Source organism: Caretta caretta, chromosome 7 (assembly GCF_965140235.1).
Source record: "Caretta caretta isolate rCarCar2 chromosome 7, rCarCar1.hap1, whole genome shotgun sequence".
NCBI classification, from domain to species: Eukaryota; Metazoa; Chordata; order Testudines; family Cheloniidae; genus Caretta; species Caretta caretta.
The window spans coordinates 24587477-24615423 of NC_134212.1; the positions used below are offsets into that span (position 1 = coordinate 24587477).

The 27947-nt window shown below is 38.2% G+C and overlaps 1 protein-coding gene across 2 annotated transcripts in view; it reads right to left on the reverse strand.

Moving 5' to 3' along the window:
* The window catches only part of IP6K2 (inositol hexakisphosphate kinase 2), a 33567-nt gene extending 5828 nt beyond the window's left edge, over window positions 1-27739 (reverse strand). Inside the window, exons 1-4 of one of the 2 annotated variants that reach the window (XM_048857541.2) lie at window positions 27649-27727; window positions 15790-15931; window positions 2840-3139; window positions 404-626 (exon numbers count right to left, since the gene is read on the reverse strand). In XM_048857541.2, coding sequence (XP_048713498.1) covers window positions 404-626; window positions 2840-3041 — 425 coding nt within the window. In that variant the 5' untranslated portion in view covers window positions 3042-3139; window positions 15790-15931; window positions 27649-27727. Of the gene's footprint in view, window positions 1-403; window positions 627-2839; window positions 3140-15789; window positions 15932-27648 lie in introns of both variants that reach the window. The other variant, XM_048857540.2, reaches the window with a different exon arrangement.
* Between the last annotated feature and the right edge of the window lie 208 nt (window positions 27740-27947).

The following is a 27947-nucleotide window of genomic DNA, read 5'->3' on the forward strand; positions in this document are numbered from 1 at the left end:
AAGATTCCAGTAGACTCATTCAGCATAGCTGAATTTTTCTCTTGCACAGTCATGCTTTTGCAGACACTACAGTTAGAAAATAACCAGAATCCTAGAACCTTCCTCGACTGACCACTGAGAAGATAGAATTGTGAAGGGGCTCAAATGAAACTCGCCTGAATGGAAACCACTTCTGCTACTGAAAGTGTTTCACAGTGGAAGAAGAAGAGAAACAAATGAGAGTGGGAGAAAGAGACATATGGCAGAAGAAACAGAAAGACTGGATAAAAACCTCCATACTAGCATTGAAACATAGTCCCCATGTATTTAATTTTATTCATATCTGCATCAGAACAGATATGAATAAAATTAAACACATGGAGGTTATGTTTCAAAGTTTTACACTCATTTCCTTTTGACCTACCTTTTCATTTTTTCCTCTTTCCTGTGCTGTCGGACCCATTCCTTAGTTATCTTGTCATTTTCTAATAATACAGTCTTTTTGTTAGACCACCGTAACAACTTATTTTTGGGTTCACAGTCAGAATTATCTATGCTTTCCAAATTATCATGGTCCCCATTTAATGGATAGGCTATTAGACACAGATTTCCATCTTCATCCTCTTCAAAGCTCACCGACACCACGCCTGGGGAAAGAAAGGAGATGACCAGTTAGCAATCATTGAAATGACACGCAAACACTTTATGCAACATGATTTTACACGAAGAATATAGCAACTTTTGGTTTTTCTCTTACCCAGGTCCTTAGTTTTTATCTTGCCACAGGCCAAAACTCATCTGTCAACCTAACAAATATCAAAACATCTAGACAAAATGACACCTCACAGAGAAGACAATTTATCATGTAGACAAAACAATAGTGACAGAAGAGATTTTTCTCTCTCTGATGCACAGAGTCAAATAGGAATCAAATAATAACAGGAGACGATTTCAATTATTGAAAAATTTTATTAATTTAAAAAAAAGTCTGACTGGTCTGACCCTAGGAGAGATGTAAAACATTTTATATTTACATCTTGCAGTGAAAAATAACCTGCATAGAAACACCAAAAGCTTTAAGTTTTGCATGACAGCAAAGCAAAAAGCATTTATCCAGATTTTTTTGCGGGTTAATAGATTCCAAGGGCAAGGAAAGGCTTGCAAGCAGAGCAAAACAAGAAAAACGTCACACATTACAACAGATACTAGTTCAAAGGCTTCCACTCAGAATCACCACGTTTAATTTTACACTCCCCCCCCCCCCTTTTTGGGGTATATATTTTATTGATGTTGGTTATGCAGCAGTCTTGTGAAATAAAGAACAAAAAGCAATACAAAGCAAATCTGATTGCAGTACATAGAAACATGGTGAACCTCGAAAGCATTTTTTCCTCCTCATCTCAAACGTCTCTAGAACACTGCATTGTATATTAAGAGTCTTAGAGGAAAGTTCTGATAGGGTTGCCCCCAGTGCCATATTAGAAAGTTTCAATGATTATCGAAGAAGCCGTAACAACTGGCTGAATGTTTTTTTATTTTTTTTTCTCAGTCCTTTCTCTTTATCCTCAAATCAATCAATCTGCACAGTTCTTGCAGCACATCACTCGGCCGGAGGGGAGAGTTCTCGGCGAGAGATTGGCACTTCTGAGCAGGGCAGGCGGTTCTGGGACCTACAGTAGCTGGGGTAGGGAGTGCAGAAGCTCTGACTGACAGTCCTGCTGCCACATAGGAAAGGACTACAGGAAAAAATGGGGGAGCCAGCTAGCAAATGGCCTTTGGCTTTATCCTGGAAAAAACAACAGAGATGGACCAAATGAGGCCCCCTTACCCCTAAATCCCTCCCACACTCCCCCAAAAAAGAAAAACCACATATACTAGTACAATTGTTCTACAACATTTTGTAAAGTATCATTTATAGACCACATTTTCTTCAACAATTCCAAAAGAGCTTTTAATAAGATGTGTTCAAACCTCTCAGCAAGTATGTGAACATTCAAACAATATAACTTTGAAACATCTTCTCTGAAGTCCTCCTCCAATTTTACAATCAATATCAAAAGACACTTGGCCACCCTTACTCAGTGTTCAAGTCTAAAATGCTTTAAAAAGCAATTGAAAATGAATAAATGCTTCAGACTTATTTTATCAATTAATCACCAGACAGCAGTTAATGGAATACCCCACAAAGAGAGAAGCATTTTGTTTAACTAGTGCAATGCTTAAAAGAACTGGAATTTCCACTCCTACATACCATCTGACTCAGCCTCATCACGGCTACTTGATCCTTGCCTATCTAAATGCCAGGAATTTTCGTTTCCTTAAGGGCAGAAACAAACTGCAAATGTTTAACAAGATACTTTTCAACTTTCTTTGCTATGCTGACATTAGATATAGTGATTAATATACGAGAGTTAGAGGACAACCCAAAACACAAAACAATACAGCTAAACTTCCACAAAACATGTATTCAGGCAATCTTACCCAGCCCCTGAAGACACACATTAAACAAGAGGCAACAAAATAATAATAATAAAAAAAAATTAAAATCAGAAATAAAAATGAAAGTATTACTGAGAACATTTACAAGCTGTTAACTACTTACCTGTCTGTGCCTAAGGGAGATATATGGGCTGTCACCAGCAGAGTTGCTCTACTCTAATGCTGTGTTAGTCAGCCCAAAGACCCACTGGCAAGCATCTCCACCCTGCATCTCCACAGCCTGGCTCAGACAACATCAAAATACATGAAAAGAAAACCCCTAAAATCTCTTCCGCACAGAAGAGATTTTAGAGGAAACAGAGCACACTTGGATTCACAAAAGAGAAAAAGCCCAACCCCTTTCTAAGGTTTCATAACATACCTTCATACTGTGGAGTGAATTTACGCATTTCTGTTGGGAGAGTCTCATAGAATTGGTGTTCCCTCTGGATGAGGGGTTTACAGATGGTCTTGTCATTAAACCGGAGGACACAGGAGTGACCCCCAACCTGGTGGACAAAAGGCTCGAGCAGGACTCCCTTGGCATAGTGCTCCACTTCCATAGCTCCAAATGCTGGGCTCATCCTTGTAGCACATTAGATAAAACAATGTGGCAATGGTGAAGGCAGTTCAGAAGTAGAAGATCTGTCTCCCAAAAGGTGTTTATTCCAGTTAAAAAAGTCTGTTAAAAGAAATACAATAGAATCCTTTGTGTTAATAACTTTGTATGTTGAGGTCTGAGCAACCAAAGCTAACAGTTACTTTCATAAGGCACAGCAAAGGAAACTGAATGTAAACAATCCTCTATGCAAGGTGAAACTGAAAAGAACCTACAGCTTTAAGTTCAGAGGCAAGTAAGAGTGAGATCATACAGGCAGAGAAAAACAAAACCACTTACCCCTCCCACCAAAGCCTCAGCCAATGGGAATTACATTTAGCTGCTACGCAGACCCACAATGAAGGAGGGGAACTGAAGGAGGGGAACTAGGTGAGGCGATACAAAAGGGAAGGGTAATAAACATACTGCTTCTCTCGGCTGTTCTCGTTACTAGCCCTCACAGCATTTTCTTATCAACAGAAAGGCCCATAGGGAAACCTAAAGATAAAACTTCATGTTTTAGCACTTTATTCTACATACTCATATTAGAGACTAAGCAGAGTTTAGATCAAAGTTAGGCTTTACATATAAACTATTATGAACACTTACAGAACTACACAAATCAATCATTGTCAATCCATGCATAAGTTTCCATTTAATGCATGTGATGTTTTACTAACTTTCAACACAAACACAAGCTATAAAGAATGAAAGACTAGTTAAAAACTCCCACTAAATTGACAAATCATCTTTTCCAGGAACTGGAAAAAAAACCCTATAAAATCCAACCTGAGCAACTTTCTGTTCTAAATTACTTTGAAATAATACATTGTAGAAATATGCTATGCACTGTTCATGCTATCTGTGAAAAATATTGATCACAGTAATTAAACTTGTAAACAGTTTAATTTTTTGTATCATTAAGCAATTTTCAAATGTACTATACTGCATAGCTAAAGGCAGAGAATCTTTAGTAGAAAGCCTCCAGATAACAAATAGCACCCAGAAGGCTGCACATCAACCCCCATTCAACAGTTTCAGTTACCTGTTATTTTACGGTTTCATTTTACAGATAAAAATAGTACAGAATGAAAAATCACACAAAGACTAAATTTTACTAGCAAATTTAGGCTGAGTAATAGTAATTTGAGACTCAGCTTTAATGATTAACTTCAGTATCTAAAAAAAGAACTGACACCTTTATTCCATCTTAAAGAATGTTGCATGAACAATAAGGCACTTAATTCAAAGACACTACAGTGTTAAAGGTCACAGGGCTATTTTTGTTTGTCCTTCTCAGATATTTAGCGGCTTTAGCTTACCTTTAAAACTAAACAACTAGAAGCTTATGGCAGTGATGACAGGTCTGACAGGCAACGATGTTAATACAACTAAAAATATCTAATGTGCTTTTTCATACATAAGAACATTAAGTTGTTTATCTGCCTAATTTAAGTTACCAGAAACAACAGGTCAACCAATTTAATCCTGACTGCTGGAAAATATACCTTCAACTAAGACACCTGTCAGTGGAATTGTTCCCAGGCACACAAGATAACAATGTATAAAAATTCCAAATTTCCCAAGTATAGAGAACACACTATGCAATAAAATTAACTACTAGATTTTTATACCAAGATTGAATTAGAGAAACAAAAGAAAATTTATCTATTGATTTAATCAATTCTCTAACAAAGGTATTTAACACCTAACTTAGAACAACGGACTCAACAAATTGTGCAATATTGTATTTGATATTCTAGTTACGTTTTATATTGGGGGAGGCATGACCCTTCCCAATCTAAATGGATTTCCCAATATTTTTCAGAATACAATCACTAAATCTACTTGGCAAGAGAAAAATGTTGTATCTGCATTAACAGAAATACTAACAATTCATTTACTTTTTAGCTGGACCTATACAAATACAAACTGAAGACTTAACAATATTTATTTGGAACTAGCCTGTTTAAAATACAAGCATGTTATAATATGATTTTTTTTTGGTCTGGAACTTTCTGGTACTGAAATTTGTCCTCACCCTACCTCATGAATACTAACTGATCCAGTCAAGGTAAGCAACGCTGTCTTATCCAGAAGATGGCACTCTTAGTATTTTTCAGTTGCAAAAAATTACAGAATATATCCTCTGAACTTTTTCTACTGCATTTCTACCCACCTTATGAAAATATACTACTATGCTGCCTTCTACCCAGACTGTAATAGTCAAGCACCACTCTACTTGTCAGTTTCTGAGATACAAGACAACACACAAGTCCATTTAAAAACAGATAGTCCAATGTGCTTCTAAGAGACAGATACATTTCAATGGACAACTTTTTGTTTTGTTTTGAGGGTTGCTTGCACACATCACTAAAACCATTTTATATACATTTTTTCAACCAAATTTTAAAACCCCCAAAGACTTAATCAGGCTTCCTGGAGCAAACAACTCCAGCCCTCTGAAACTTTGTTCAATCCTAGATAACAAAGCCTTATCTACAAACAAAAACTGTACCGATTTAATTATAAGGTACATTTAAAAGCAGTACATCACCACTTCATACAGACAACATTATACCGGTAATAGCTTATTCCAGTACGTGAAGGGGAATAAGCTACACCAATATAAGCATTTTTATACCAGCATAACTGTGTCCACACTAGAGATTATACTAGGATAACTATTTCAACAAAAATAAATGAATTAAAAAAAGAAAAGTCACACTCTAACTTAGTTGTACCGATACAAAATCGGTGTGGAGACCAGGCCTAAACTTGTGTCAGAACAGCAGAATTTATATTGAAAAGTATGCTTATCATTAGCACTACAGAAAGGAAATAAGTATCTGCCAAAAAGACACGGTTCATCTGAGAAAAAACACACCATGCCCCTCCCTCATATCCCCAGTGAGCTCATTAGTTCTTCGGTGTAACTTCACAACTTGTTTTCTTTCATATAGACCCAAATGGTCCATAAGGTATTTGCGCACTGTGTATTTAGAAAACAGTAGTCACTTGGGTAGGACATTAGCCAGTATGTAGTTCAACAGGAAAAAAATCCTAATACTTTTATCATTAAATCTGTATTTAATAAAGGAACCTTATCTATTATGCCATTATCTAATGCAAGTGCTAAATCAGAATTAAGCCATATATATGTTCTCATAATTGCTGTGTTTTATGCAAAATTTTATCAAATTTATTACTTCATATTTAGGCAAAATTTTCAGTGCGCGGATTTGGGATCATCAGCACGGAGATACCTGCAAAAAGGTCCCTTTTTGAGTAAGCGCGAGAGGTAAATACAAATCCTTCAGAGTAATGTGAAAAAAACAACACTGAAGCGGACTTTCACTGTGGTTGTGTTATGCAAGCTCTCCTTATATTTTTATATTACCAGATTTAATGAAATAATGTGTATATTCTGCATCTGTGTTCTCAAAGTATTGATGTAGGAATGTGCTTTAGGAATGTGCCACATTGAGGATTTCATTTTACACTATCAAACAAAGCTAATGCTGTTAAAATCTTAAGGCTGGGTTACATAAGGAAATTTACTGCTATAATTATAATTAATTCTCCATGCGAACACTAACCTGGAATCAGAATAACTTTTTCTGGTTTAGTGTATTTCACTTCGGAACCAGTATAAACTAAGCTAGAAAAAGCCACCCATTCTCCATGAATAAGAATCTTCACACAGGGAGTGCCAAATAGCTATAGCAGTCTAATCATGCTTGCACACTTCACTATGCAGACAAGCACTCAGAAAACAAAACTCAGTTTGGAACTTGGCTTTATTCTCAAGAACAGACTTTGATGTAAGAAATCCTGGTTCTACTTCCTCACAATCCAAACTCAGATTTAGACTGATTGCCTAACACTATAACGGATTCACCCAGTGAGAGTGTTAGATAATTCTGGGATTCTGTCCCCCAGATGTGCTGTACTAATATAAATTAATTCTCAGGACTCTTTAGGTAAGAAAGCAAACAGAAAGAACAGTTTGATTAAGTGACTTTCACAAGGTCACTGACATAATTGAGTTAATGTGATGGAATGGACTCAGAAGAGTTCCCGGTTCCCAGTAGCATTCTCTGTCTCTGCTATGTTTTAGACTGCTTCTCTAGCACATCTTTTGCTAACTCCAGTCAGCAAAAGAGACAAAGATAAACAGAGGATGCATTAAAGGATACTTCTTTACTTATACCATACATTTCAAAAGGGGAAAGTCAGAGGGATTTAACTTTAAAGAATTGGATGTAAGCTCTGCTTTTAAATAGTTTTTAATAAAAACTAACCCAACAAATAATTTAACGTCATTATTAAGATACTAGCGCTTCTGGATAGTCAAGTGTAAAGACAGAAGAAAAAAAAGGACACATGGAATCTCTGTTCATAAGAAACTCAAGAATATCTCAAGTGGAGACTATATTTAAATGCATTAATTTTATTCTCACAGGCATTCACATGACCAGCTGACCAGCCAAAGCATATCAGTCTGGATTAAGTTTTGATAAGGTGATTAATCATTTCTATTAATCATAGGCGCTAAACACAAAGCAATCTATGGAGAATTTCACCAGGTTTGCTTGCACTGCGCCTATGTCTAACTGACACTAACATCATCAATGGAACAAATTCATTAGAACAAAATCTGTTCAGCAGAAAAGCTGAAGAGCTACCCTACCCTCCAGTCATTCCATTGAACACCTTATACACCAAGAAGGAAAATGCCTATAGGCCCTAATGATTCAGAGAAAAAAATGTGTCTTAAGAGCAGGAATTCAATGCTCTTTAAGAGTGTGATGAATGTATTGTATAAGACAAGAAATATACCCCACTTCCACCACGCTCCTCAAGAGAGTTCCCTTTCCTGTTTCATTAGAATAGTCCCACAGATGTGCATGGAAGTTTATAGACAGTAACACAAGGCCCCCAAGTCAAATAATTTACAACCAAAACATACAACATGAAGACTTAACCTTTGCCTCTCTTTTAACTTTCATATTTATTCCGACCTGTTCTCAGTGTAACAGCAACATCTTCACCTACCTCCAACTTGCCACTTTTTTCATCCTTTCCCTCATAGTCCAGGAGCCCATGAATTACAGAAAGATTTAATTTAGAACCAATTATTTTTACTTATGTCAATAGGCTGATATAGACATGCAACAGAGTCCAAGATCAGAGAAGTTCATTGCAAACATATTCCAAAGATATTTCATGTTGCTAGGGGCTGGATGGGAGAACAAGCTCTCCCTGGACTCTGCCTTCTGAAAAAGCTGTAGCCTTTTAAGATATTATTTTAAGCTGTTGCTGCCATTCAGCTGAACAGGCTACATGTTCTTGTGCTTTGCTGCAGGAGTTGGCTCTCTCTAGGTGCTTTCAAGAGAGCAGCACAAGTAACTGCAATTTGTACTAACACCTTAAGATGAATGGGGAAAGGTAACAAAAAAAATCTAAACCTACTGCATATGTGGGAAACTAAACATTTTAGCACAACCTACCGAGCAAACATTTCTCATAAAAGATGCTTCTTAGAACTCAGGGAGATCTAGAAAATGAACCATATATGGAGGAAAAAATGTTCACGCTTTTAGTAAATTCGTGGCATACAGAAACATTATTTTTCTCCCCCACCTCTCCATCACTCAAAACTGGCTAAATAGATTTTGCGCACACAGACACACGCGCGATACCTTTGAGCTAAGATCACAAAAAGACAGTTTCCATCTAAGTTAATTTTGTTTGAGAAAATTAGGAGGAACCGAAGAAGGGAGTTTAAGTCACTTCGATTTAAATCAGTCCACCCTGAGCAGGTGCCAAGAGCTCAGAAGAAGGATCTGGACACACCAGAAGCCTCTGTCCTAAGCCCAGAGAGTACTCGAGAGTGGTGAGGAAACTGAGGCAGGGAACCTACCTGTGTTTCTGCCTGCTTCACCTATTAGGTAACCCTAAAGGGAAAAACTGTAAACCCAGAGCACTCACAGTGTTGGAGTTCTGGGACAGAATTTGCTTAAGCTACTGAGGAGCCGGCCAACACTGGTCCTGATGCCTAGGGCAACTGGGTTGTATGCTCCCATATCCATGGACGGGTAAAGGACAGAGTGCATATGCCCAGGAAATGTGCTTGAGAGGCCAAGGAAAGAAACAGTGTTGCAGCCTCTCTCAGTCCATGGGAGACTCAAGAGCACAAGGGCCCAGTGTGTGAAGCCCTACACAACAGCCTGGTAAGTGTTCAGCCAGGGAAAGTTCTACCAGGACTGTGTATGTAACTTACAAAAACAATGTTTACATTTATTTAAGGAATAAAACCTGAAGATGACCTCTATCTGAAATCATCTTGCTGAAATAATGGTGCCAGCTGAAATGTAGAGCCATCAAGATAAAAACAAGGTGCTTGGCAGTAGAAAATGAAACTTACCCTTCCTTTTAATTCAAGGCATCAGGATTTATACAGCACATTAAGATCAAATTCTCTCAAATTAACTCTTATCATGGAAAACAGTTATGTATGACAGTAAAGTGGACGAGTTTGCCTGAGAAATGTTTTGATTCCACATTTTTAATTGCATTATAAAACTGGCCTAAACTCTCCAATGTAATTTCTCTTCCAAAGAGACTACAGTCAATATATCAAGTTGGTAAATGTATACCCAGTACTAGAAACAGATAGGATGTACTCGGGCAGTATTCAGGAGTTACGTGCTAGAGATCTTGCATAATAAATTATAGGTTTACATTTTGAAAGGAACCTCCAAGAAACTTTTATTTGTGGTAGTATTTTAATGACACATATAAATCCCTTCCCACAAGAAACTACTTAATCTATCTTTCATATTAGTTTTTGTTTATTCAATTTGGATCATTAATTCAATTTAATCTCGCAGTCTGTCCAGCTGTCCTAACATAGTATCAGTAACAAAAGTGACTAATCATTTAAACTTTAGAGATGAACTACCCACTATTTTATTTCTCAGTCCCCACAGAAAATCCATTCATTACAAATGGTCGCACAAAACTGATTCCCATTTTCCATTTTTTCCATTATAGCTCTTAAGTAAAAGTGACCTGTTCTCTTTAAAGTGTGAAAGGCCACCTTCCACCACTCATTTTCTGTACCTCCTATACAACTTTGACTTGCCTTTAAATAATCAAAAACAATGTAAACGGTATTTCTGTGTGTTTCTAAAATGTTATCCCTTTTGAGATATACATGCTGAGACTACATAATCATATACTCATCACTGTACCCTAAAAGATAAACTTTAAAATTTCTGCTAACAATGCTTTTTTGTATTAATATTAGGAAACAGACATTTCATTTTGGCAAAGAACAGTGTTTATTAGCGCTGTAGGACTACCAAAATGTACTAACGTTGATCACTAAAACACAATTATTTTACTAATTTTGTGTTCTTTCTTGTAAGCAAGAAAGTTCGGGATTTTCAAGATTAGCTGATAATGCAAGTTTAATACAGTAGGATTAATGATTTGCAGCAGTCTCAGGGGAAAAACAAGCAAGTATGCTGTTCCTTGAGAAAAAGAAACTGAACAAGTAATGCAAGAGCGAAATGACAGAATGCTGCAGTGGGGAAAAAATCTACCATAGTGCATTGCTTGCTGCATTCCCTTTAAAACCTTGTTTAGTGTCAAGAAATATATCGACCACATCAGCAGTTTGGAAATAGACTCGGTAGATCTGTCAGACGCAGCTCAATTTTAAAGAAAATATCCAAACTAAGATTATACTCAATGTTGCCTGGTTTGCCAGGTGCAACTCTAAATACAGACAGCGGTGCTGAACAGTGCCCTTTGGTTGCTTGTAAAGCAAGTAAGAAGAGGAAGATAAGGGTAAGCTGAAGTAGAACCTTCTCCATAATTCTTTTAGTTTATGCATTTCTGCATCACATCAGTCAGCATATTGATTTTTTTAAAACTGTCTTGACAACTTAAGTCACCTGCATACCTAACATGAAGTCTTCTAAAGGATCTTCATCGAGAAACTCCCACAAATCCTAGATACCTTGGTAGGTAAAATTTACTCTCCTAGGTCTGTAGTATGTACAGTCCCTCAGTCACTCGCACAAATGAAAACAATTTTCACTTTAGCACTTACTGGTAAATCCCAAGGGCATCAGATACCTTGGTGATGAGCACAGCATAACTGCCTAGAGACACAGAGAAGTCCAAAAAGAGAAGATTAAAATAATTTTGTTCCCATGTTGGGAAGATCTAGGGGACTTTTGCAATGTCAATAAAGAAGACTGCTTCCTTGTAATGAAATAGCAGCACTGACATAACGTAATTGCTTTGCCAGAGTTACCTTTGTTGCATGGCTGGCACCTACAGCAATTACACAGCTATGGAAGATAGATAATAAACCCATTTTATCTGGAAGAGTTTGAGGATCGCTCATCTTGATCCCTTATATTCTTTTTAAATAAACAAAGAAAATCCAGGCCTAAGCTACATGTAAATTTACGCACAAGATTTCTTCAAAACTATTTTAAACACCCTCTCCCAAACTGAAAGAATGCGATGAAGTGAGCTGTAGCTCACGAAAGCTTATGCTTAGATAAACTGGTTAGTCTCTAAGATGCCACAAGTACTCCTTTTCATTTTGCGAATGCAGACTAACACGGCTGTTACTCTGAAAACTAACCAAATAGTGGCCCTAATGAATTAACTGCCAGGGAGGCAATTGGCTAAAAACGAACCGTGATTATCTTTAATATTAGTCCTTTCAGAGGAGAAAGCTACTCTTGAATTCTTATATAACACAAAACTGCACAGATGTTCAGTGGGTAGAAAGTATCCACACATCCATTGAAGAAATTAAAGCAAGAAAGCTTCTATACCAATTATTTATGTTAAAGATGAGAATTCAAAGTTCAAATTGTTTGAACTTTCTCTCCTTTCAGTCACTGAAAGGAGAGGAAAGATGGTCCAGTGGTTAAAGCACTAGCTAGCCTGGGACTAGGGAGACCTGGATTCAAGTCCCTATTCTGCCATAGACTTCCTTTGTGGCCTTGGGCAAGTCTCAGCCTTTCTGTATCTGTAAAAAATGGTTTCAGAGTAGCAGCCATGTTAGTCTGTATTCGCAAAAAGAAAAAGGAGTACTTGTGGCACCTTAGAGACGAACAAATTTATTTGAGCATAAGCTTTCATGAGCTCATGAAAGCTTATGCTCAAATAAATTTGTTCGTCTCTAAGGTGCCACAAGTACTCCTTTTCTTTTTGTAAAAAGTGGATAACTGCACTTCTCTACCTCACAGGGATGCTGTGGTGATAAATACATCAAAGATCGTGAGGCACTCAGATACTATGGTAATTGGGGCCAGGTAAGTACATTAGGTAGATAGAAAGGTATTTTAAAGACAAATTTGACAACTAAAGGGATATCTTTTTTCTACCCGAGTCAGCAAAATTACCCGTTTCAAAGAACACCTTCCCCTACCCCTAAATTCCAGTTTTTATTACCCTTTACATACAACCTGATCCAGCAATAGACTAGCAGTAGCTTTCTGTGTCAGAATTAAGACATTTAAAAAAAACCCAACAAATTATACCATCCAAAGCAGTTGCCACTAACAACAGTTTTGATAAAACAAAAGTCTATGTGGGTAATAAGACAGCTACATTTATCCTTCCTCACTCGAATGACTGGCAAGAATGTAAGGACTTTCTGAGTGCAACTGTAAATGCCACTGCTTCCTAGGAATTACCAGATATAGGTATCATAGTACATAATGCTGGACACAATTATAAGACATATCTGATGTTATAACATTTGCTTTATTACCCACCTCCATGAAAACACCACAATTCCTGTCTTCTCTAACCCAGTTCTATTTCCATTTAACAGGAGTGTAATTTCCCTGGCCCTCTTCTGGAGGTATGCCCAAAATACTTTTAAAAAATTCCCTAAGGTAACCTGAATAACTCTAGTATATTAATTCAGTTTGTGAGGAGATTATGAAACACAAACCTACAAAACAAAAACAAAAAAACCACTAATTTCACCAATGTGTAACAGTAAGCTGCTGCTGCCTGGAGCTTACCCATCGCCTCACCAAGTAGCCTTTTCAGATATTGAGAATACGAGCATCCAACTTGGTCTAAATCATTTTACACCTTGTTTCCTATACACATAAAATACCAAAGAGAAATGACTGAGTTCTATTTTTTAGTAAATCTATTTTTCCTCTTTAGTGAAACAAAACCAAGTTAGAGAGGTTACAGAGCTTTTCCTGCTCAGACAAGAACACATGCATCTGATCCATGCAGCTCTTGAGTTACATAATACCTGGAAAAATTAATTTCTTTTCCAAGAACATAACTGCCATAGTAACTAAAGACCCTAAATCATGTATTCTAAACTACTTGAACTTCTTGGAAGAGGACCAAAAAAATCTGTTTGGGGCACTAGTTCCTAAAAATTCCATCCAAAAGATATGAAAAAAAAAAATCTTTTGACAAAGAAATGAAGTGTTTGGTTAAAGTACTGAATAGTTACATAATTTCAACTGAGAAATATTTCTACAAGAAAACTATTTTTAGAAGGATGATTTAAATGGCTGACTTCTGCAGGAGACTCATGAATGTATATATATAGAAACTAATGGTGTATATGAATGGCTAATTAGAGACAGTTTCAGTATAGAATATAAGATAACAGCTAGAACTCAGATCCACTGCTTAAGAAAACATTCAAGCTCTGAAAAATTTGGGAGTGGGCTACTTTCCAGTGGTTAAAACAGACTGAGAGGTTAATGTGAGTTCATGGTGTTGAAGTCTCCAGGACAATCAGCAGGGATCTCAAACAAGGAGCCTCTCTCTGAGATTAGCTTTTAATTTGTTTTTCATTTTTTTTATTCCCAACAAAAGTGACAGAATAGTTGCTACCATTTTTGAATATACAGCGTTGAGTGAATCTTTAATTCTACAATAAGCCAGTCCTGGTTAACGTTATACAAATTGCTAAACTTTGTAAATAAACGCTGCTATAGAAACATGTCCACTAAGTCAAAATAAATAAAATTCTATTATATCTAATACTCATGATAAGCCACAGTGATCTCTGCAATTTTCACCTTTGGACAAAAAATAAATTCATGAATTCAAACTTAAGGGCTGTAAAACATGCTTTGGTATCAAGAGCTTCATTACGCTAATTAGTCATTTCCCCACAGGAAGATTTTTTATGAAGTTCTGTCCAACAGCTACATTGTTTTGACTAAGAATTTTTTCTTACTCATATTCAGTTCACAACCCCCTAATCCTAATGTTTTTCTTGCTCTTCCACATCTGGGTCTCAGCACATATTTTAAGGAGATAAATACTTTAAGTTTAGGAGAGGATTTTCAAAGGAGCCTAAGGGAATTAGGTGCCCAAATCCTACTCACTTCCAAAGTGATTTGGATGCATAACTCCACAGGCTCCTTTGAAAATCCCAGCTTAAATTAAGTTTTTATAAATACATGTAAACCACAAGTGTTCTTTTATTGTAGAAAGACAAGTGACTGAAATCCATCAACACATAACCTAATAATGTGTGGCTTGCAATGAACAAGAGCAATATACATAGTTTTCTGCAGCCACTTGTCACATACAAAGGCAATTTAAAGAAAGGGGTATTCATGTCTCCTTTTTGTGATTAATTACAATTTAAAATAAAGGTTTCCTCATCCTCTAACACCTATTTCTGATGTATCATGGCAGAGTGAGCCTGCACTCCGATGAGCTATCCATAAGGTTCATGACTGGTTATGTACCAAGGGTGCACCTTAGATACTATATTAAATGCATTTAAGGCAACAACCAGTGCTAAGCATGTCACCTTAGTGTAATACTGCTACCTACTCATACATTTTTAATGGAAATAGCAAATTGTTTAGAGGATACATCAGGTATCTGTTCCTGCCCTAAGTTCAATTGCAAGTCAACAACAGTTTAACAAAGGCTCTTTTGGCAGCAGCACACATTGTTGTCCACAAAGGTACAACTTTCTTTGATTAAAGTCAGAAATTTCTGCCAAGGCTGTGACCAACCTCCTGTCCTCTCCCTTGAGCACGTACTGTATGCATTTTAAACTGTTGGTGTGTACAACATTTTAATGAGATTCTACAATTATGATAATGCACTCATAGCATTTTGTTATAGCTGTCTGAATATTTTTCAAAAACTTTTTTTGTTTGTTGACATTTAATTTTTTTCAAATGAAGAAAAAGGTTCTGGTTTGATTTTTCAGCTTTCCCCCTCACCTTTCCCCTTGCCCTTTTTTTTTTTTTTTAAATAATTAAAAACTCTCCTCCTGTTCAAACCCCTCTCCTCTCCTCCCCTCCCCCCCACCCAGTGGGAAAAAACGGAAAAAGTTTTTCTTGTAACAACTGCCCAACACACATACTTTTCCAGTTACATAAAAAGGGGGAAGGGATAAAGAGAAATTAAAAAGGGGGAGAAAGAATAAAAGTGAAATGAAAATTGGTTCAAATTTTTTGCGCAAAAATAATTTCAATCATCCTTACTTTGATAAACTGCTCCAAGGCTGACATAAGATAAAAACTACAGTTTTGGCTTCCCAAACACTCTCCACCTTCAGGTAGCTTCCAGAAACACAGCTTTCTAAGGCCTTGTCTACACTACAGGGGGGGGATCCATCTAAGTTATGCAACTTCAGCTATGTGAATAACGTAGCTGAAGTCGACGTACTTAGATCTACTTACCGCGGGGTCCATACTACGCAATGTCAACTGGAGATGCTCTCCCGTCTACTCCCCTTGTGCTTCTCGTTCAGGTGGCGTATAGGAGTTGATGGGAGAGCCGCTAAATCAACCGCTGATGCATCAATTGCCACGCATTGAACCCCTGGTAAGTGTAAACAAGCCCTAAGTAAAAGCTGACTAGCAACTATAGTTAAACAAAGGTCTTATTTTTAAAAAGTAACATTTCCCCTTAAATGGGGAAAATTCAACAGTAGTTCAACAGTTAGTTGAGACCTGTGTTAGGAACCTCTTTCAAAGGTTACAAAAGCAATACAGGTTTCAGAGTAGCAGCCGTGTTAGTCTGTATTCGCAAAAAGAAAAGGAGTACTAGTGGCACCTTAGAGACTAACTAATTTATTTGAGCAAAAGCTTTCGTGAGCTACAGCTCACTTCATTGGATGCATTCAGTGGAAAATACAGTGAGGAGATTTATATACACACAGAACATGAAAAAATGAGTGTTATCATACACACTGTAAGGAGAGTGATCACTTAAGATGAGCTATTACACCCCCTACCATTCCTCAGACGTTCCTGTTAACTGCTGGAAATGGCCCACCTTGATTATCACTACAAAAGGTCCCCATGTCTCCCCTCCCCCCCCCCCCCCCCCCGCACTGGTAATAGCTCATCTTAAGTGATCACTCTCCTTACAGTGTGTATGATAACACCCATTTTTTCATGTTCTGTGTGTATATAAATCTCCTCACTGTATTTTCCACTGAATGCATCCGATGAAGTGAGCTGTAGCTCACGAAAGCTTCTGCTCAAATAAATTGGTTAGTCTCTAATGTGCCACTAGTACTCTTTTTCAAAAGCATCACAGTGAGCCATCAATATTTCAAAAAACAAGGATCCTCTTAAGAGCTTTCAAAATATAGTTGAATGCATAGGAAAATAGCTGCCCTGAGTCAACAGGAGTTGCATTTATTATGCATAACAGCCAGTGCACTGAAGTGGGGAGGGAGACCAATCTCTTATGAAATCTTTCCCAGCCACAGCAGATCAGATCAGGATAAATAGAGGCAGAATAGAAAAGGGCGTCTCGTAAGCAAAATTTCTTAATTAGTGATACTGTGCAATCTGACTGGAAAACACTTTTCTACAGTACTTGTCTCTTCTGTGATTCAAGTAAAATATAAAAGCAGGTGATAGTCTAATTCTTTCCCTGTCACAACCACAAAATTTTCTCTAATTAAATACTGTTCAATAATGAACTTTTCCAATCAAATTATATCAAGGTGGTCTTGTTTTTTCTTCTCTACAGCATTACTAATATGTATTACATACACAAAGCTTTATATTTGACTTATTCCACACTTTTCATCCTTTTGTGTTGAGAGGCTGGCTTTCCCGGGCACCATACATGGTCAATAACTTATTCACGAGAATTGCCAAGAAGTTCACCTATTCTATTCTGTAAACTAGGTCATGAGATTCAAACAGCAATGTGAAACCACCTGAGTAGCAACCTGATGGTCCACAGTGGCAGGTCCCATCACCTGAACTCCAAAATGCACTTGAAAATAATTATTTTGTTATAATTAGCCCACCTGATGAGGGATGACCACATCAATATTATGCCTGTATGATGTGTTACTTTTTACCAGAAATATATCACAATAGCAATCAGCATTTCTGCACTACAAGCAAAGGTGGCGAAGTTTACTTTATTCAAACTGAGGGTCCAATAGGACTTCACGGGCAAAAAGCCATTGGCAGGACCCATCATCCACCCAAACAAGAACTGAAAATCCCTAGGAGGAAGTTGCTGACAGGCTACTTCCCTCTCCACAGCCAGGGGACAGCCATATCCAATAAGACATTCATGGCCTGGAATGAGACCAAGAATATGGATTCCGCCCCCCCAGATGATGCAGTTTTAGTGTTTATGTGTAAGGGCATTTTGACAGAAGAAATGCTAATTTCAGCTAGAGGCCAGTCTTGAATAGGAACATGATTTTACCTTTTAATTTTAACTTTCTGAGCAAATTGTGCATAGTTCTCTTTAATTTATTTCATTTACATGTCTACTCGATATTCTGGGAAAGCACCTCTTGGCTCTTAGAAGTTTTTTAAAGCAAAAAGGATAAACTGCTTCAAAGTTATTTAAACCCTCAATAAAACTGTACATTCATCTACAGAGTTCTCTAAAGGAGAATATTATGACACCATGAATTTTGGGAACAATAATCCTCAAAATAATATTTTCTACGTTTCCCCTCTTCTATACAGGAGAATTTCATGTTTTTCACTAGATTCACCTCCTGGCATTTTAAACATCTGCACATAAGGTTACCAAACATAAATCAGCTCTAATAAGAACAGCAAATTTTTTACACAATTTTTTAATTACCCCCTGAATAATTTGCATAAGCGCAGAACAGTGACTCAGATTAAGTTTTATTTTAAAGAGCTATAGTACTGCTATCATTCTGCTTAGCTCCCACTTGGGAGTGCAAATTAAAACTGACCCTCCTCTGGTCCAATTCTAAAACTGCGATTAGCAGAATTGCATCATCTCTTGTAGCTTTGCCACGCCCACTATGAATAGAAAAAGGCAGATTTAAACTGACTCACTAAATTGAGACCACAGGCCAGATATGAACTGGGTGAAAAGTTTTGAGAACACTATCAATGAAAATTAAATTCCCCAAGGCTTGAAGCTTGAAAAGAATCCAGCACTACTAACATGGTTTGCAGATTACTTATTCCTGTATGAGCATCATGAACTGAGGTAAAAATTTGTCCCTATTGAAGGCAATGATTTAAATGGGATTAGGATTTCACCATAGATTTTTGTTTTAATTTGCAGACAAACAAATTATTGAAACGATGTTGGCTGGAAGAGATCAAATATTTTCCATGTTCAAGATTACAGGTTATTTTCAGGTTTCAGAGTAGCAGCCGTGTTAGTCTATATTCACAAACGAAAAGGAGTACTTGTGGCACCTTAGAGACTAACAAATTTATTTGAGCATAAGCTTTCGTGAGCCACAACTTCAGAAGACCTATGACTATCTTAATTACTCTGTCTGGCTTTAATTCCCTCTATATTCTGTTAAGAAGAGTTTTGCATGCATGGAAACAAGAACAAGGTAAGCAATCTAGCAAGTGCAAGTTGAAACCAGCAGACACAGCCTGTCTATAAAAGTCTACAGGATCACATTCACAGCAAGGGAAGGATGACATGTCTAATATCTGCTCTCTGGAATCCAGTGTACACATAAATGACATCTAAGTAGAAGATAGTAGTCTATTCTCAAAGTAAACAAGTCATTCCATCCGTGTATAAAGTCATGTTTACGCTGAACTGATATTCGAATACATAAACATTAATCAATCCAAAACCATACCAATCAGCAGATTTCTCAAAGTAGTAGTGAAATGCCAAATCAGGGGTTCTCCAACCTTTTCACTCAAAATGAACACGTCTAACTCTGCACAGATCTGCACAACCCAAGAGATTTTCAACATTTGAATTACCTTTTTAATGCTTTCAAATGGTTTTGATTACAAGACATATTGAGTCCAATGCCTATGTCAGGAGGAGAAAGAGTTAATAGTATGTGTAACTATCTTTGCAACTATATGGCTAAAACAAAAAAGCAATGCAGACATAAAACAGTACAAACCCAATACAAGTGACCTTAAATTTACATCACCAGCTTTCTCAAAACAGGGTTCCAAGTACCAACTATCACTTACTCTAGGATAAACATAAATCTTGGAAAATGCAACTTTCTTCAATCAAATCTCCTAACAGTTTCAAGGTGAAAAACTGGGCCAGTGCCTTTTTTGGGTTCTTTATGATGTGTAATAAAGGCCTGAAAGGGTTCGTTTGTTTTTTATTTATTTCATGTCTTTATTTTTCCAAGTTTGCTGGTTTCTTCCTGTTTGTTTTACACTTTAGAAATTCAGGCCTTTCCTACCCTTGAAGACTATGACTGACTGAAGATCTAGTGAAATGATAATCATCACAAAAAGATTCAAAGTGGGGGAACTGAGGTAAAAAATAGGAGGGGGAGCATTTTTTTTGTAAAGCACAACACAAAGACAGGCATATATTCAGTTTTTTAAACATCCTTTGCAAGTTACCTTTAACAAGGAATCAGACAACAGGAACTACTTGTTTAAAAAGCTTCCCACTTTTTAAATAAAGCAACAATAGTATCTACTAATGCTAGTAGCATCAGACAATATAGGTTACCCTTAGTTTGATGACTTTGCTTTCTTCACAGGTTTGAGTCCTAGACCATGTCTACACAAGAAAAGTGCACCAGTGTAAACTTAGGCTTAGTCTACACTGCCACTTTACAGCGCTGAAACTTTCTCGCTCAGGGGTGTGAAAAAACTGTAAAGTGGCAGCGTAGACAGTGCACCCTCGTGGGGATGGGTTTTTACAGCAGGGGGAGAGCTCTCTCCCAGCACTGGTGCTGAGACTACACAGCCATGTTAAAGTGCTGCCACAGCAACGCTTCAACTTTGGTAGTGAAGACATACCCTCAAGGTGTGATGTTAAACGACTGTAAATCCCTGCATAGACACGCTTGTTTAGGTTTAAGAGTACCTTATTTCAATTTAGCTTAAACTAAACCGACCTAAGCCTGGTTTAAACCAAAATAGGAATATAGCCTTTGTCACCAATTCAACTAAATCAGTTTAAAATAACAACTTACGTTAAACTGATGCAACTTTCTCATATAGACATGGCCTCAGAAAACATAAAACAAGCAGGTAAGCAGTTTGTCAGCAATAGTATTTCTCACCTTTGTACCCAGGAGCTGTGTTAATCTGATTGATGTCATAATGAAAATCTGTGACCACAATACCGTCTAAATATCTCAAATAGAGCATAGACGATTTACTGTACATTTGGAACTGATCCAAACACAAAACAGGAGCAATTGCTAAAAGAAAGTCCTTTTTTTCAAACGAGCATGAAACAAAGATTCACCCACACTTCCTGACAAACCTCAGATGCTGTAAAAGCTTTCTGCATCATACTACTGCATAGCTACTTAAGTATTCTGGTCAAGTCCCTCTATGTATAATGAAAACAGACTAAAATTGAACATAGGAAAAATGACAAATTCTAGTTGGTAGAAGGCTTAATAAAGCTAAAAAGTTAAATATCCTGGATATTTTTAGCAATGTAAACGTGGTGGTGGTGGAGGAAGCTTATTTTTTAAAAGTCTGATTTTAATCATTATATATGCTATATAGGCTGGTTCTCAGTCACGTGAGCCACAGAATGAGACTGAGGGCTGTATAAAAGAGATTGCAATAGGAGACATTGCTCTAAGGAAGAAGAAAAGTCCTAATAGCTCAATTTTTAAAAAGTTCTTAAAACCCATTTAATCAGCATACACAGCACTTGACAAAAAAAGGTTCTCTGACAAATGTATAGTCTAAACACAAGATCAGGAGAGGGCGTATGCTAGGATTATTAATGATGAGAATGGGCTGTTTAAAGAGGAAGGATTTAAAAGAGAGAAGATATCTCACAAGAGAGACCATTCATTATGGAGTCATCACAACAGAAATGCTCAAAGCAGAGAGCATACAAAGGAGATGAAGACAAGTAAAACTGACTATATAGTCTATATCTATACCACAGGTCATGACCCATAGCGTAGATGCACCCCTACAATCATGGAAGCAGTTTTTCCATTGCTGTAGGAACTCCACCTCCCCAAGTGATGATAGTGAGGTCAACGGAAGCATTCTTCCTTTGATTTAATTGCATTTACACAAGGAATTAGGTCAACATAGCTACAGCACTCTTGGGGGTGGACCTTTTATACCCACAGGTATGTTGAGCTAAATTTTAAGTATAGACCAGACGCAACCTAAAAGAATTGGGATGAGGGCAGGAAGTGGGAAGTTAGCTAGGAAGAAGTTAGAGCAGAGAGGGAAGATGATGCAAGGCCCTGAAGATGAGGCAAAGGAACTTGTATTTGAAGTGGCAAATCAGGAAACCAATAAGCAGCATGAGAAGAAGCAGAATTTTGGACAGAGTGGATGACAGGCAAGGAGGCCAGAGGAGAGACTGAGATGCTCCATATTAGCTAAAAAGCTACCTAAAAATCTATGTAACCACTATTATAATGTATCTACTTCTTCCATCTACCAGACTACAAGCAGCAAATCTTGTGTCGCTGTCTTATAAAAAATTTAAACTGCCTGGTCTTTTCTCTTTAACCAAAATGACTCTTTTGTGTGTTATATCCTGACCATGAAGAAATTGAGACTGGAAGAAAAATCAGTGTCAGTCTACTGAACAGACCTGAACTTTCCAGCTTGAAATGCAGACTAGCACAAAATGACAACTGTTTTATTTCTTTGAGCATAAGCTTTTGTGGGCTAAAACCCACTTCATCAGATGCATGGAGTGGAAAATACAGTCTCTACTGTATTTTCTACTCCATGCATCTGATGAAGTGGGTTTTAGCCCACAAAAGCTTATGCCCAAATAAATTTGTTTGTCTCTAAAGTGCCACAAGGACTCCTCGTTGTTTTTGCTGATGCAGACTAACACGGCTACCACTCTGAAACCTACTTTATTTCTGTGAAAGGATGAACTTTCCTCTATTCAGATAACTCTGGCTCTGAAGGCCATTACTGATTTGAATAGCACTTTTTAAAATAAAAAATTAAACAATATGAACAAACATGCTTTACTAGCTTGTGCAGTTTTGATGCTTCTTAAGCTAGAAGTTCTTAAGGTCTTTTAACTTATTAAATAAAGATAAATGTAGTAAACATCTAGGATAATAATCCATCTACATCTATTTACAAAGCAAGAGTACTGCCCACATCCATTCTGAGGATTAGTGTTATCACATTAGATCCACCTCGATCTTTCTAACACAACTAGACATACTCATGACATAAAAACCCATTGCTGCACGAAACAGGAAGTTAAAAAAAAACTTAAGTGGTTAAGCCGTCAACTCAATGCCTCCAGAGACACGTAGCTAGCACCTGACTACAGACATTTAATAGGGTTTTAATTTTAGCAAATCTTGTTTTCTTCCGCTTTCAAGATGTGTAGTGAATTTTAAATCACTGTCTGGCAAACAAAAGTGGTACCTAGCTCCCATAGCACATTACAATAGATGTCCACTGGTGTTAAACATATCGTGCTGTCTCTTGATAATTGTATTTTTGTAACAGAATAGGACAGAGGGACCAATTTTTAAACAAAGAAAAATGAAGTGCTTTTCCTCTATTAACAAAAATTCCCTGACAAAAAATTCTGATGAGATGTTTCTAACTAAAATCTGTAATATACATCTAATCATACCTTAAAACAGAAAAATTATTGTAATTAAGTGGTTATATCGTGTATTTTACAGATGGTTCCTGCATAGTTACAAAAATACATTAACCTTGAACAGAAAACAGCAAGCCAGATGAAGGAATTCCAGTACAAAGGAAAAATCCTCTTCCCCTGCAATGGAAAATTTTAATCTCTTCAAGCAGGTTGCAGAGATGCTTAGCAGGACTTGGGTTGCCTAGATACCAATCACACCCTCTTGCCAATAGAGACAAACTAACCATCAGCAAATGAAACAACGGACAAGTGAATGAACTAAATTAGTGGGATTTTTATTCCATTGTTCCTCTGCACATGAACGAAAAAATCACACAGCCTAACCTGGAAAGGGCCAGTTTGTTTAAAATTGATTTAGCGCAAACTCATCAAATGTAATGGAAAAATACTGATAAACTCTAGCCACAATAATCAACAGGAACACAATAGTCATTAGTCTCAAATCACCTTGGCTCTGAAGCACAAGACTGTTTTGCTCCTACCCTAACATTATGAACAGAACAACAGGTAGTATAACGTCAATCTCCTAAACTGTATTCCTAACTCAGAATTAAAGAAAATAGTAGAATTACCAAGGCAGCACTTTTAACAGCATTGCAACAAAGAATGAATTACCATTTAAATATTGCTATATTCTAACCTTTTGATCAGATAATTGAATTTTGTGAGCATATTCTTAGCTACAGAACAAGTTATACGTGAGAGAAAGCAATAAAAATCAAATGCAGATGATGAACTTCACTATCAATTCTCACAATCCCCTGAAAATATTTAATTTATATCTTGGCTTAATGTTAAAGATTGCAACTAATTACAATGGACTACAACTAAATGAAACAAAAACTGTATCTTCAGACCTTGTGTACACCAAGATGTTTTTCCTAAAATTTCCCATGATAGCTACCAAGTCCATTTCACTGTTATAAGCTAAACTAAGATGCTATGATTTCGGACACTGTGTATTCTAGACCTGTTCTTACCAGGGTTAGATGAAACAGTGGTTAAAATGCTTGTGGGAAAGCACTGGGCCCATTAATACTCCCACTGCTGCTACCACAAGTGTAGGTGAACCAGTGGCAACAAAATGGAGGTAGTGTGTTCTAGCAGACAGACAGACCATAAGATGGTGATTCAGGATACCATTCCGAGCTCTGCCACTACCTGTCTGTGACACTGGGCAAACCACTTCACCTTTCTGTGCCTCCACTTCCCCTCCCACCACTTGTATTTAACTCTTCAAGACAGGGTGAACATCCTATGTTACATGTAAGAACTATCACAATTTGGACCCCAGTCTTGGCCGGATCCTCTAGATGCTTACGTAATATTAACATAGATGTGGCCTTACAGAAAACTGGCCTGTTTAAATAAATGAATAGTCTACTTGCCTATATGAAATCACCATCATAACTTAAAAGTTATTTGGGTGTTTAATATTCGTTTCCAATAAATTTCTGCAACTCACTTCTTTCTGTACAAGCCTTGTCTTACTTATCCTAGTCACTAATGTTGTGTACACATATTTTTGTTCCTAAATATAATGGTGTAAAAAATATTTTAAAAACCTGTAAAAAACAGCCAATACTATTATTTAACTTGCCCTTCTAGATATGAAATCCCTTTGGGGCTCCTATGTCCTAGTTAAATTAGTTTTTTTGGGGGGGCTAAAATGACTACACATTTTCCTTCTGTGTATTCACAGAACAGTAACATTTCTGACATTTGCTGCCCATGCCCCTTCAACCAATATACCAAGGCTATCTCAGACAAACGCTTTTGCTTCTTTTTTTAAGTTACATTTACTGGGCAGAGGAAGATACAAAAATAAGGAGGTATAACAGCAAGGTCTAAGCATAGGGGCCCTAGTGGGATGCTCATGTCTCACCCCAGCTGCTGGAATTCTTTTTAGAGTGGTGCTCCTCAACCCTGCTCAAAGGTCTCCATCTACCTAATAAGATTCTAGGACTGTCATTCTGAGAGTCACGCTGAAGCTCAGAATATCTGTTGAGTCAGTGTGAAGTGATGGAACAGCTACAGGCATGGCTGAGAGCTCCTTTTGTTTAGATTTTCACCAGGTTTAATCATCACTGGAATTCACGGACTGCTACATCCAATTTTTAAGTCCACAAACTTTTTGACTTTATGAATTACACCCATAAGACAAAATGGGCTTTCAAAACCTCTAGCACATGGGTGTCTTATAAATTTGAAATTCTCCTCTCCACTGGTGTGGGAGGAAATTGTGTTACCCATCATATGTATTCCTAACCAGTTTCCAACTTTAATACTTCCAAAATATAACAAAGCAAGATACACAGAAGTAACATATATATGTTTGACTTTAAAGCGGCAACATATTCAATTTAAATAACTTTGTAAATGGGGTGAGAACTAAATTATATGAAACAAAAATGCCCATACATTTTACATGAGTATATAAGAGTGGACTCAGTGCAAAGATCCTCTTTTTAGTTTCTCTTTTTAAGCTTCAAATTCAGCACACAACTCCCACATATTCCTAGCAGCAGCTCTCCAGTGGGTTTATAGCTACATAATTGCTGAATAAGATCAATCAAGTTTCAAAATCAAACGGTGTCTGAAGCTTTCTAAACTAAAAAATATCTTATGCCCATGTTAATTTTAATCTCCAGAGCCAAACACTACCTCTTATGTTCAATGTTTGTCGTAAGAAAAAGGCACCAAAAAAAGCCTCCTGCCTCTTTAGAGAAGTTCTCCTCAAAGCTTTTCTGGACTATTTAAAGGATAAGAACACAAGATTCGTTTATTAAAATACTGGTTTTGAAATAACCGTGGAATATATTTGGTTGCTGTATCAAATAAAAAGAAGAAAGCCCATCACTATATGTGTTTCCACGGTATGCATCCGATGAAGTGAGCTGTAGCTCACGAAAGCTCATGCTCAAATAAATTGGTTAGTCTCTAAGGTGCCACAAGTACTCCTTTTCTTTTTGCGAATACAGACTAACACAGCTGTTACTCTGAAACCCATCACTATATGGTGATTCAGTGTATGACTACACTAGAGAAGAAAGGTGTACTTTAACATGTGTTAGGTAACAGGTTATTTCTTTCTAGAGAATGCAAGGCCCAAAACAGGATGGTTTGGGACAACTACAACAGGAGTTTATTTTGGCAGCAATGTTAATACAACAGAAACCACATTTTACAAAACCTCACTTAATCCAAAATGCCTTTTTGTCCCTGTGCCTGAGAACATTATCACATGCACACTCAATTTTATTAGCCCTTGATTTTACAAAACATTTGCAGAACAGGGTTTCTACTGCATGCAGTGTAGTACTTTGGAACTATGATTAACAAACATTTATTGAATCAAGAAGTGTTTCCTTATACAAGAAATGTAATTACCTTATTTCCATTTCTGTAATTTTTCAGTGATTTTGGAGCAAATACTAAATTTAATTTGTATCCACTATACCGAACCAAAAAAAATAAAACCCAGCCCTTCTCCCCCCACTATCTAAGCAGGTAAGCAACACTGTTTTAAAATTGGTAAAGAACACTGAATAAGGAATGGAAAACTATCCACTTTTACTCTTACTATAAAACTACCCTTTGTAAAACTCTGGTTTTGTTGCCTCAGAAGTTCTGGCTACCTCACTATTTGAGGACATCCAGAAACTAGCACCAAATTTCTGAACACTTGTTTGGGAGAGAAGGAAAGGGAGAGAAGAGAAATGGTCTCCTTAAGGAACATGATGCGCGGGTGCTAAAAGTGCTCCCACCACCCCACAGTTATAAATTCCTCCCGAGCCCCTACAGAGAAAAATGCAATAACTGAGTGGAACCCGGTGCAACATGAAGCCAGTCCGCACGCAAAGAAACAGAGGCACACGAGCACCTCTTTGAGGGACGTGGAAGTGGGACCCCTGTGCGTGCATCAGCCAAACACAACGACGGGGCAGCCCCATGCTTCTGCGTATGCCTGGCACGGCACCAACGCCGGCCGCACGAGGGGAAGTCGGGAGCGGAGCGGGGGGGAAACTAGGCAGCAAGGGCAGCGGGCTACAAAGCCTGCTAGGGATTTCCGCGTCCCACGGGGAGGCAGGACCTGGACGGCCCCCAGCAGTGACGCAGGGCTCTGCGGACCCGGACCCCAAAAGCCCAGACCAGCCCGACCGGGAGAGGGGGAAGCGAGGAGGGGGAGGGGACAGGGATCCAGTTAGCTCAGCTGGCCCGGCCCGGCGCCGGGTCCCCATGGGAGGAACGTAACCTCCACAGGCCGGCCCCGCTTACGCAGGCTACCGAGCGGTTCGCCAGCGCCTCCGGGTCCGGGCGGGTCGGGCGCGGCCGCCCGAACCGCTGTAGCGACTGGGAGGGGCTGGGCCCAGGAGCCGGGCGGGGGGGGAAGACTCAGGACCACAGGAGCCGAGGGGAGCTGCCGGAAAGGGGGTGGAAAGGATCGGTGGGGCCCGAAGGAGGCGGGAGAGACAGGTTACCTGAGTATCAGATCCCCGCGGCCAGCCGCTTCGCCTCTTTTGTTTCTCTGAAGCCAAAATGGCGGCGCCGAGGAGGACAGCCCCCGGCGGCCTGCCCCCCCCTCTGTCCCCCGCCTTCCCATTGGCTCGGCGGAGGCAGCTGCCCGCTGATTGGGTGCCCGCGAGAGGCATTGTTGCTAGGGCCACCTGACTGAGCCGAGGGGAGGGGGAAGAGCTGGGGGACGCGGGGCTTTGAGCGGGCTAGCAGGGAGATGCCGCCGCAGCGTGCCCCGGTGGGCAATGGATGTGGCTAGCCAGCC